Source organism: Lynx rufus, unplaced genomic scaffold (genome assembly GCF_022079265.1).
Source record: "Lynx rufus isolate CCGP_SWC_20201006 ecotype Redwood Valley unplaced genomic scaffold, mLynRuf1.p SCAF_6, whole genome shotgun sequence".
NCBI classification, from domain to species: Eukaryota; Metazoa; Chordata; class Mammalia; order Carnivora; family Felidae; genus Lynx; species Lynx rufus.
The window spans coordinates 71,352,476-71,365,192 of NW_025814878.1; the positions used below are offsets into that span (position 1 = coordinate 71,352,476).

At 40.1% G+C, this 12,717-nt stretch overlaps 1 protein-coding gene across 1 annotated transcript in view; it reads left to right on the forward strand.

The window, feature by feature from the left end:
* The window catches only part of ME1 (malic enzyme 1), a 191,385-nt gene that overhangs the window by 175,414 nt on the left and 3,254 nt on the right, over positions 1-12,717 (forward strand). Inside the window, exons 11-13 of the mRNA XM_047102453.1 lie at positions 21-163; positions 2,700-2,873; positions 10,270-10,368. Of these exons, the coding sequence (XP_046958409.1) occupies positions 21-163; positions 2,700-2,873; positions 10,270-10,368 (416 nt within the window). The remainder of the gene's footprint in view (positions 1-20; positions 164-2,699; positions 2,874-10,269; positions 10,369-12,717) is intronic.

The following is a 12,717-nucleotide window of genomic DNA, read 5'->3' on the forward strand; positions in this document are numbered from 1 at the left end:
GTTTCTCATTTCTACATCAGGAGTTGCTGCGATTGGTGGTGCATTCTCAGAACAAATTCTCAAGGACATGGCTGCCTTCAATGACCGACCTATTATTTTTGCATTGAGTAATCCAACTAGCAAAGCAGAATGTACTGCAGAGCAGTGCTATAAACTAACCAAGGTAAAGCAAAAGTGTAACTTCTCTCCCCCTCCTCCAGTCCGCAGCTCTGCCAGTGCTGACACAGGGTCTGATATTTTAATACTCTAATTCTTAATCATTATGGAGGAACCAAGGACATGTAAGATTCTTACTACTCAATTTAAAAGTTAAACAACCAAGATTGAAAGAAAAGTGAATAGGTCAGAGGGGTTAAGAACTGTTTCCTCTTCTAGAATGTTGTTGTGTAAATCCTCCTCTTCAGTAAAACAAACTTTGTAAAGTTTATTGATAATTTTTTCAAGTGATTTGGAAGCATTTAACACTTAAATATAAAAGCTAAAAAGGAAAAATTTCGATGCTAGATGCTTATTAAAATAACTTTTAACTAGCTATTTCTGAACGTTGAAGCATACTGTATAAAACCTCAGTCTTATTTTTGTTTTGCTAAATCCTGGGTTTGGATTTTGATGCCATGGGTGGTACATTTGGGCAGCTATTTTGACATCTAGCCAGTTTGGGATAGGAGTCCTTGAAGCTTCAACACTTTACTGTTTCCAAAAAAGTGGCTTATTTTATACTGTGTTTGTATTAACATATATTTGACTGATAGGTTGACAATAGCCTTTTTTCCCTTCAAAGACTTGAAAATGTCATTATAACGAAACGGAGGTTGAATCATATATATCTAACACTTTTATTTTGGAAAGAAATCCAAAATGCACTAGAAAAGGCAAACATGACACAAAGTTAGGTCACTCTGCACAAATCAGAAATTGATGGCTTTACTTCCTTAATAGTATAACCTTAAATGCTCATTACTAGAATTAATGAAATGTTGGCAAGGAGCCACTCCATTGTCTATCTCTCTTAATTTGGGATGGCATCAGTGTCCTCAATAATTTTAATTTTCAGCCCATCTGCAGATTGGGAAATTTGTCTGACATCCTTGAGTAGTCCTCAAATTTTTAAAAGGGGAAGAAAAAAAAAACCCTTTGAGCAATAAAATTGTAGCATGGTGCACAAATAATAAAATTTTAGCATAGTAGACAAATAACAAATAAGTGGTTTTGTAGTTATTTTGTCATATATCTCAACAGGTGTCAAGAGTTTACAGACTCACTGGTTATAGAAATAAACACAGTTAGCCAAATTTGTATAATTGTGTTTTTAAATTAAAAAAATTTTTTTAATGTTTATTTTTGAGACAGAGCATGAGTGGGGGAGGGGCATAGAGGAAGGGAGACACAGAATCTGAGGCAGGCTCCAGGCTCTGAGCTGTAAGCACAGAGCCCAATGCGGGGCTCGAACCCACAAACCATGAGATCATGACCTGAGCTAAAGTTGGACACTTAACCAATTGAGCCACCCAGGTGCCCCGTAATTGTGTTTTTAAATTTGAATGTGTCTGATATAAATGACCTAAACTCTTTCTTAATCATCTTGCATGATGTTCTGTGTTGTTAAAAAAAAAAAAAGGATATAAAATTGAAAGTCATTTTGAGGCTGAAAACTTAAAACACTGGTTTAGCTAAAGGATACAGAACAGGCAAAGGTCTGTCTGTGCTGGATGAGTCTCTGCTGCTTTAGGCACAAGGGAAACATTGTCAGGAAAGGTTAAAAATAGAAATACAGGAAGATTATTGAAGCATGAAAAACTATAATCCAGAAATAGTATGAAGAGATTTTCTTCTCCATATTAACACTCCATGTACACAGAATGTTTAGCTGTCATTTACTGAATGCTGTTCTCCTTAAAATATGATGATTATAAAACAATAGGTAGGAAGTGAAAGCAGGGAGGGAGATAAATGAGCTTATATATCATGTTGCAGGTCTTTTTCTTAAATATATGTGTGTATACATATATGTATATATATATATATATATATATATATATATATATATATATATATAATAAGTTACGTTAGAAAGTTGCTTGTAGGGATGCCTGGGTGGCTCAGTTGGTTAAGCCTCTGACTTTGGTTCAGGTCATGATATCGAGGTTTGTGAGTTTGAACCCCAAATTAGGCTCTGTGCTGACAGTTCAGATACTGGAGCCGGCTTCAGATTCTGTCTCTCTCTCTGTTCCTCCCTGGCTTGTGCTCTCTCTTTCTCTCTCTCTCAAAAATAAACACTTTTAAAAAATTAAACTGTGTAGATCCCTAAACTCTAACATAAAATGTCATACTTTCCAATACTCTAATGTTAACCTATCATTTTTTTCAGCTTCAGAAGTCTGTAATCTGAACCCCATATAGAAATGGTTGATAGGCTTCTGGGTTGGACCACTGCAGCAAATAGAGTGGTGGTCTTGGGTTTCCTGTGCTTTACACACTTCTCTGAGGAGTAGAGAGGGAGGCAGAGAGTAGTAGTAATCAGCCACTCCAGAACTTACTGCCAACATCATAAAAGCTTGCCCAGACTTATTAGAGGGTTAATGAAAATTGGTCTTCTTTCTAAATGCTCAGTACTCTAACTGTGGGGTAGTTCTGTTATGATACATTTCTTTTAAAATACCGTGCTTCTTTTTAAAGTTAGTTATGTGTCTGTGTTGTAGGGGCGTGCAATTTTTGCCAGTGGCAGTCCTTTTGATCCAGTCACTCTTCCAGATGGACGGACCCTATATCCTGGCCAAGGAAACAATTCCTATGTGTTTCCTGGAATCGCTCTTGGTGTTGTGGCTTGTGGACTGAGACATATCACAGATGAGATTTTTCTCACAACTGCTGAGGTATTGTAAACTCTGTGTTCACCAAGGCTGTAAAACACCAGATGAGCTCCATGTGGGTTAATGATTTATTTATTTATATAGCATCTCAGCTCACTCCCTATAAGGTACAAAGTCCGAAGAAGAAAAAAATCTCTCCTAGTGGAGAATAAGGGGTCGGTAGCAGGTTCACATTGGAGTCACGAGTAAAAGACTATTTTTCAGTAGCCAGTAAAAAAACTGTTCTGATCTCTTACAAGGAACTCGTTTTTGTCTTCATACTTCCAATCAAATTCTGTGACAGTAGTGACACAATTGAAAATACTGTTTCCAAATCATAATGCAGCGACCAATGTTTCTCCAAACTTTCCTAAATAACAGCATTTTGAAGGTTTAAAATGAAAGTCTGATTTGGTATAGTGAAGAAGTGTGTATCATTGAGGGTACAGGGCAGAAAACAGAAACTACTCTAATATTTTAAGCAGAAAGAAAATTATAACAGGGAATTAGTGTTTTTGAACTCATTAAAAGGACACATGTGGGTTTGAGTGTGGGCCTTCAGGAAAGATTCTCCGAACATCACACAACAGACCCAGTAGGAACTGGTGAGCTGTTCTTAAGAAGTGAAGGATCTGAAACCTTACCTTAGTTGCAAGCTAATGAGTTAGCCTGCTACAGTTTCATGGATGCTGGCAAAAGACCCAAAACCCTTAGGTCGGAGACAAAGACTTTATTACTTATGGCACAAGACGTACCATAAACTTCAGGTTCCCATCAGTTCCCTTTCCTCCCCACACTTCAGGGGGACGATACAGTGATTTGGCACATATTTGTAAAATCATGAGCTTTTGATAATCAGAATGTTCATCTGGTTGATACCTTGTTTGAGCAGGATGCAGTTCACGGATGAGAGATTTGAGTGAATTTCTTCTAAAATGAGACCACTGTACAACATGGTAACTGAACTGAACCAAATAAAAGTTGATTAAAATTCAGATATTTTCAGCTTGCGAACATACTGTGCTTTCTGTTTTGAAGAGGAACTCGGAGAATATAGATGGAGTCTTCTGTTATTGTTGTGGTCTAAGGAGTATAATCCCAGTGTTTAGCGCCTGGCATCATTCTGTGAGAACAGATATCGAAGCTGTAATGTCCTGCTCTTTTCTTTGTCTTCCCTGCAGTAGAAGCATCGCAGCTGGTGTCCCAGAGTTTCTTTATCTCCTAAAATCTTGTTACACATAAGTAGATATCTGCTCACTAAGGGAGCTTATCAAAGCTGTTCACACATTAAGAAAAATATAATTATTGTTCTACATAACAGACACATCAAAGGGAGGGGGATCTTCTGCTCAATGTAGCCCATGTTTGCTTTCCTAAATAACTCCAGCACCATCTAGTGACAAACTCCATGAAAAAAAAAATCCTTCCATTTACCATCCAGGCAAAGTAATAAATACTATCAAAAAACTTTGAAGAAAAAAGAAAATGTAATGTCAGCAGTGCCCTTCTTGTAGCTAGTGATCTCTCTGGCTACCTCTTCTGGCCTTTCCACTGGTTTTCTCTTAGGCTTCAACACAACAGTCTTGTTTTTCACACCACCTCATTGTTTACTTTGTCTTCTTTCCATGTCCCTTTTAACTAAGAGCTTTTTTCTAGCATTGATTTTGTTGTTGTTGTTGTAACTTTTTCCCCTTTTTTCTTATGCTTTCAGAGATTTCATCCATTCTCTGGGTTCCATTATCTTAAGTCTAAAAGTGGCCAAATCTGTGTCTCTAGTCTCATCTTGTAACGTGTCTCCAGTTGCTTTTTCTTAAACACAAAATGCATAAAACCATACTTTGCACCTTCCTTCACCCTCAGTATTTGCACTGCATTTAGTGATAACTCCTTTCTAAGTAGACACCAAAGCTTAGAAGCCTGTCATTCTTTCATTCTCCCTCATCCCAAAGCTTCAAACACAACATGCAGGCACACACCTGTATAACTGCTCTATTATCCTGCCTGGAAAACTCTGAGAACTATTCACCTATCTAAGCCTCTCCTTCTGTTAACTTCACTCCCCACCTCATGCTTGAATCCTTTGGTGACTACCATGGCTCATCTTGAGAAAATTAGGCTTAGGAAGGTTAATTAATTTGCCTAAATTCAACCAAATAGTAATTATTGCAGTTAGAATTTGAATATAGACCTACCTCACATCACAGCCCGAGCTTTCAACCACCATGCTGTTACAACAAAGAGGATTCTGGCTTTCCTGGTACCCTCACAACCTTCTGAACCTCTGCTAAGAGCACTTAGTACTCCCTTGGGTCAGCCCTCCTGGGAACATACTCCTCGCCTCCTGTCCACATCTGAGAGGCGTGTCTGGCTGCCTGTCCTTATCCCATTCCTCCTGAACCACCTGCTCTGTGTTCTCTCATCTGCCTCACCCCACCCCTTTCTGAGGTCTGTGTGGAGGACACTAGAGATGGTCACCACAGACAACAGCATCTGGAGGAAACTTTGATTCATTGAAGTCACTGGATAACTGAAAATCCAGCTGCTGTAACATTGCCAAAATGAAACGAAGACAGATCATTTGAAAGCGGACACAGTGTAGAGAGACACCAGTGACATATCAAAAGCAGCAAATAGTTTTTGAGTGAATGAGGTAATAGGTGAGAGCAACGTTAAGACTCTTGTATATGCTCCCCTTTTCCCCCAGGTCAATCCCTTCCATGTTAGTGATTTCATTCCTAACATGAGGCTCCCCTGGTCACGTGTTTGCTACTTGGCTCTGTTCTATGGTGTCTCGGTTCTCTCTCTGTGTGACAGGCATACGTGGAGAGCAAAGATTCAGACTGATTCTAATTTACTCAGCCATCTTCTTACTGTCCCCGGTCTCTTTAAAATGATATCATGCAACATTCTAGACAAGAAGCAATAATGCTGGACCCCAATGGTGAGAGGAACAGTATACCTCTTATCTCATAGAAATAATTTGCAGTTGATTGGTTATAGAACTTGCCTCCACCTCAAAAAGCTTACTAGCTTTCATATTGTAGAGCTAGATCTGGCCCCCAAAGCTATTTTACTTCCATTCTGCCATGGTGACTGCCCCTCTGTTCTTTTAAAAGTGAAATAGCTAAGAGGGCTCAACCTGGGCTCAGTCGGTTGAGCGTCTTACTCTTGCTATCCTCTCAGGTCATGATCTCATGGTGGTGAGACCGAGCCCTATGTCAGGCTCTGTGCTGAGTGTGGAGCCTGCTTGGGATTCTCTCTTTCTCTCTCCCTGTGCCCCTCCCCCATCCGCTTGTGTGTGTGCACGAGTATGCGTGTGCAAGCATGCATGCTCTCTTGAAATAAATAAATAAACATTAAGCAAAAAGTGAAATAGCTAAAACATACCGAACATTTACTTTCTCAGACAATGTGGTACATTCCTTACTGGCATTTATTTTGTTTAATCTCATGAATTAGGAATTGTTAGTAGTCTTCTATCGCCAAAGGGAAAACTAGGCTTAGGAAGGTTAATTAATTTGCCCAATTCAAACAAACAGTAATTATTGCAGTTAGAATTTGAATATAGACTTACATCACATCACAGCCTGAGCTTTCAACCACCATGCTGTTATATCCGTTCAACATTGTGCTACTCATTTTTTCTCTATCCAGTTAAATAACAGTACTAGATACCTATACAGGTTTTTGCTTTAACATCTAAGAAATGCCAATGATTTGAATCTGCTACAGATCCTTTGCAGAACAACAAGAAGTAACAGGATTTTGTAAGCAGCCTAAATTCAATGGGGCATCAACATAAAATGGTTTTATTTTTCCTGACAATCACTGTTTTGAATAATTCTCCATCAAGTCTTTCTTTTCTTTCGCTTAATGGCATCTCAGTAACTTTTAATTCCATTTCAATTCACCCATTCTTTTAACAAGTATTGATTAATACCTGCTATGTGCTACTCGTTATTCTGGGTGCTGGGGAATATATCAGTGAACAATAATTAAACATCTGTTCCATTCAGAATCAGTATCCAATTCAGATATCATCTCTTGTTCCTTCAGTACAAGAGGCCTGCCGCAGCAGCTGGCTGAGAGCCCCTTCTCTTTTGTTATTCTCCCATCCCAGCATCTTGAGGGACTCAGGGAAAAGAGCATGTCTGGGCTCTGAACACCTCCTCCCCCTTCTTATCAAGGCCTATTTCTTCAAATGTGTTGGAAACAGAAAGGAAGGGTATGGAAAAGGACAAACATGCCCTGTCCTTTCCTTTCCTTTCCCTTTTCCTTTCCTCTCCTCTCCTCTCCTCTCCTTCCCTTCCCTTCCCTTCCCTTCCCTTCCCTTCCCTTCCCTTCCCTTCCCTTTCCTTTCCTTTCCTTTCCTTTCCTTTCCTTTCCTTTCCTTTCCTTTCCTTTTTTTAGAGAGCATATGAACAGGGGACAGGGGTAGAGGGAGAGGGAGAGAGAATCCTACGTAGGTTCCATGCCTAGTGCAGAGCCCAACACAGGGCTCTATCCCACGATCCTGGGATTATGACCTCAGTCAAAGTCAAGAATCAGACATTCGACCCACTCAGCCATCCATCCAGGCACCCCAAACATGTCTTTTATTAACTCTCCACTTTTTTAGGCCATTGAACCATCTGAGGCAGGAGCCCATATCTGGCTTTCTCATGGGGTATGTGTACAAGAGTTTAGAGGACCCTTTGGGGCCCTCTGTGGCATGACATGAGAGATCTGGTTCCAGTTCAGCCTTTTCCCCTTGCTCAGCTTGTGAGATCCTCCTCTGCAGTGGTAACTTGGCTTGGAAGCTCATGCCTTCTGGGGATACAGGCTCCTCCCCAAGCAACCCCCCCACCCCCCTTTCTATCTGATTCTCCTTTCCCATCCTCTTCACCTCTGCTTACATAAACATGTCTGTAACTGCTCAGGCTAAGTGAGGAATAGAATGCCAAACTCTCCTTCTTGAGGGCACCTCATGCTTTCAAGAGAGGGCAGTGTGCAAGAAGAAGAGGGGGAGAGAAGCCACTGCATTACCCACTAGACTATGGTTCTAGTGACTCTCCCTGATTCTCCCCATTGCAGCCTTCTGAAAAGGGGTGGCTGTGTTTGTGGGGCGGCAGGGCTGATTCCGCCCCCTCTTAGGTTCTGAGGGACGTGGCAGTCCTCACGTATTTGGTGGCTTCATTATAATGTGGAACACTTAATTCCATTTCTTCTAGTGTTGGGGGCCCTGATCACCAATTCTGGGGCCAAGGAAAAGTTTTGCTCAACATCCTGTTATAAAGGCAAGAAATAAAGGACTGAACAATGTCTTTGTTATAAAATTCTTTGTGATCAGCTTTCTGTAATTATAATTATGTATTTTACATAATATGTAATGTAATATTAATCAAATAGCAGTTGTACTAGTAACTTCATCCTGCTCTCCCCCCCACCCCACACTCCTGCCTAAATATCCTTGTTCAGAATATCCTCAGTCACCCATAGAATTTAACCAAAATTCCTTAATTTGGCATTGACAGTGCTCCAATCCTTATTCTCTGTTTAGATCCCCCTCTGCTCCCCCAGATCAGGACACTGGGGATCACTGAGTCCAGCTCATACATCTCTGCCTTTGGTCTGAATCTGTCTTCTTTCTGGAGTGCCCAGCCCTTCCCTTTTGTCTGACTCCTAGCTCTCCTTCAATCCCATACTAAGCTGTCTCCACTGTACTTCTGGATTTCTTAACGCTCACATTTCACCTTTGACCTAGGCTGTCCTCTCTTTCAGTATTCCCTTTTTCTTCCTCACTAACTTCTAACTTTCTCAAGGGCAGGAACTGCTTTTTTATCCTCTCTTGGTGTTATACTTGCTCAGTGTCTTTCATATTTGCTGATGGCAGTAAAACAATTGCAGAAATAATTTCATGATTTAAAAATCTAACATATTAAGAGATAGTGAAAAATACGTGTTTGCTTATGCCAAATGTTTCAAATGAGGAAGATTTTCTACTTCCTGTCTGCACCCTCAGGTCTGTTAAATAATAGAGCCAGCCACATACTGCTTTAGACTTGCCACACTGAAATACCTAATCAAAGTCTTAGAGCTGGAGGGAACTTCACAATTGCTGAGTCTACCTCTGTGCCCCAGAAGGTTCAGCAAATAACTTAGCATATAGAACTTTATTGTTGAACCGCTTGAGAGCAACTTACAGTATCATGTCCCTTTACCCCTAGATATTTCAGGACATTTTTTTATGTGATCTCTGTACCATTTTCAATTCAGGAACTTTAACACTGATAGAATATTATTATCTAATGCACAGTCCGAATTCAAATTTCACCAATTATCCATTAGAAAAGGCCTTTATAGCCTCTAGACTAATCCTTTAATCTGCAAGAATATTTCAGTCTTTCCTTTATGGCACTGACATTTGGGAGCATACAGGCCAGTTGGTTTTTACAATGTTCCCCACTTTGGGTTTATCTGATTGTTTCCTCATGATTGAATTCAAGTTATGCGGTTTTGTTAGGAGTACTAAATGCCTAATGATTGCATCCTTCTCAGTGCATCACATCAGGAGGCATGTAGTGTCAATCTGTCTCATTAAAAAAAATACTGAGGTATGATTGACATACAAAAAGCTGTACATACTTAATCACACAACTTGATCACCAAAATACATGCCATAAATATGTCTATCATTGCCAAATGCTCTTTCCTACTCTCTTTGTGTGTGTGTGTGTGTGTGTGTGTGTGTGTGTGTGTGTGTGTGTGAGAGAGAGAGAGAGAGAGAGAGAGAGAGAGAGAGATTGAGAGAGGGAGATAAGAACACTTACCATAAGATCTACCCTCTTAGCAAATTCTTAAGTATATGTCATCTAATTTAGAAATGGGGAATGGTCTGGGAACAGCAAATGCTGAGACCAGTTAGGTGATTCAGAGAATCCAGAATCTGGATAAATTGAAACCCTACTTGCAATGTGATGCCAAAGTGGCTCTCTCAGTCCCGTGCTGTACCTCTTGTGCCGGAATATGTGAGCTAGGAGAAGCAGTGTGATCAGCCTTGGATCCCTTCCCTCCTGTACTCTCAGGGTCCTTGTCCATCACTTCTGTCATCCTCCTCTGCCTTCCTCACCCCTCTCTCCCCTGTTCCTCAGGCACATCGGATGGAAAAGCTTCCAGCATTTCATGGCACAGTAGAAAAGGAACTGGAGTAAGAGGCAGTGCAGATTCTGTTCCCATCTTTACTGATGGTGGGATCCCACCAGTCACCAAGTCTTCTGGACTCAGTTTTCCCATCGACAAAGGGAAAGACAAAATTAGGTGATCACATTAATGTGCCCTGCTTCCATATATGACCATATGTGATCATTCACCTAGGTATCCTCATAACCATCACATTGTATGGTGTGAAGTAAAAACATATTTGTCTTTCTTATTTTGAAAGGTTATAGCCCAGCAAGTATCAGATAAACACTTGGAAGAGGGCCGGCTTTATCCTCCTTTGGACACCATTAGAGATGTTTCTCTGAAAATTGCAGCAAAGGTAAAACCACTCTTTTTCAAGTCTTATTTTTAATTCCTTCTATTGCTAAATATGCATTTTTAGGCACTAAAAATCACTTCACTTCCTTGAAATGTATATCTGTATCAACTTATTTTGTCAGAAGTCAGAGAAATGAGACACAGTGCTTTAGCAGAGCTTAGGAACTACACTTCATCCCTAGGAATGGAAGAATTGGGGTGAATCATTGATTTCCCTATCATTCTTTATCTGTCCCATAATCTAAATAAGTTAGTAGGATTCCCTTTCAGTTAGGTTTCTCCTATTTTACCTTTTTTAACTTATTGTTTTCCATATTTCACTTGTGTTGTCACCAAAATATTGCAGATACGGTATAGTAACATTTAGAATCATTTGAATCACTTGTCTTATCTATGTTTCTATGATGTATAGCATCTTAAAGATCACAATTGATAATATTGGGCAGAGGGCTAAACAATGAGGGCAAGGAACTCAAAGCTGTTAGGGTAGCAGATGAGCTAATGAAACAATTAGCCAAGAAGAACCTAAAGACAGAGAATTTTTCTGTAATTAAGATGAGAGAGAAATTGACTTTTTTTACAATATAATTGTATTAGCCTCTTAGGGCTGCTGTAACAAAATACCACAGACTGGGTGGCTCAAACAACAGAAATCTATTTCTCACAGTTCTGGGGGCTGGAAATCTAAGATTAAGGGGTAGAAGGCCTGATTTCCTTGGAGGGCTCCCTCCTTAGCTTGTAGATGACTGCTTTCTCACTGTGTCCTCACATGGTCTTTTCTTTGTGCACAAACATCCTTGGCTCTCCTGGGGTGTCCAAATTTGCCCTTCTCATAAGAACACTAGTCAGTTTGGATTAGGGCCCACCCAAACAGCCTCATTTTTAACTTAATTACTTCTTTAAAGTCCCTGTCTCCAAACATTATCACACTCTGAGGTACTGGGGGTTAGTTAGTGCATATGAATTTTGGGTGACATAGGTCAGCCCATAATGGTTATGTTTATATGTTACAGATGTAAACTAGGGTTTCTCAGCCGCAGCACTGTGCACATATTGGCTGGATAACTCTTGGTTGTGGGGGTTATCTTGGCATTATAGAATGCTAAGCATACCTGGCCTCTACCCACCAGATGTCAGCAGCCTCTGCCCAGTTATGACAACCAAAAATGTCTCCAGACATTGCCAAGTACCCCCTCAGGGGAAATATTGTTTTTTGGTTGAAAATAAAAACTATTAGCAAATTTATCAAAACAGTACCATATTTAGGATTCATGTATCATTATATGCCTTATTGATTGAGGGCATATGCTTCAAAACCCAAGTAATCCTTCAAAAAAACTTTAGATAATCTGCTTGATTACCTATTCATGAAAGAGTATCTTTTTATCTTCTACTATTTTATATCTCCTAGTTTTTAACTAATTTGAATTGTTAATACACCGAACAGCACATTATTGTGTTAAATTCATTGTGAAGATTTAAACGAAAAGGTGTTGGGGCGCCTGGGCACCTGGTGTCGGTTAAGCATCCGACTTCAGCTCAGGTCATGATCTCAAGGTTCGTGAGTTCAAGTCCCACATTGGGCTTTGTGCTGACAGCTCAGAGCCTGGAGCCTGCTTTGGATTCTGCATCTCGCTGTCTCTCCACCCCTCCCCTGCTCTCACTCTGTCTTTCTCTCTCTCAAAAATAAACATAAATGAAAAGGTGTTAGCTTATGATTAGAGGAGAAAGTACAAAAGCAGAGGACCTCAGGGAAGTTCATAAAGATTCGGATATTCTACCTAGAATCATGGGAAAATCAAGTGCTGAGACAGAAACTGGGAAATCAGAACAAAGAATCAAGTTGAGGGAGGAAGATAGTGTAAGTGACCTGCAAGTTTGAAGTTTCAGGGCACATTCACATAGAATTCATACAACTCCAGCAAGTTGATAGAAATGGTTGAAACTTAAAGAGACACTAAATATAAAGATGTGGGAACTATTTTCCATGTGGTATTGGGGGAAATGCCAGGAGTTTTTGGAGCTACCAGGACAGCAAGTATAGCAGGTGAGAACTAAGGATGGAAGATGGTTTGTTACTCTGTCCAGAACACAGAGGTAAGAAGCCAGTGCAGGGAAGTTAGGACTTTAAGATGAGACTCAGAACTGAGCAACATGTCAGAAATTAGACAAGACACAGTGTCAGGATGGGGGTGGAAGAGCGATATCCTGGTGAGGAAAACAGGTGAACTTTTAGTATGTACAGAGTTAGCAGGACCTTTTACAAAAGCAATTTCAGTAGCACAGAAGTTACTGGGGAGAATTAGGAAAGCAACAGAGAACAAACTGCTCTTGCAGACTCTAGCATTGA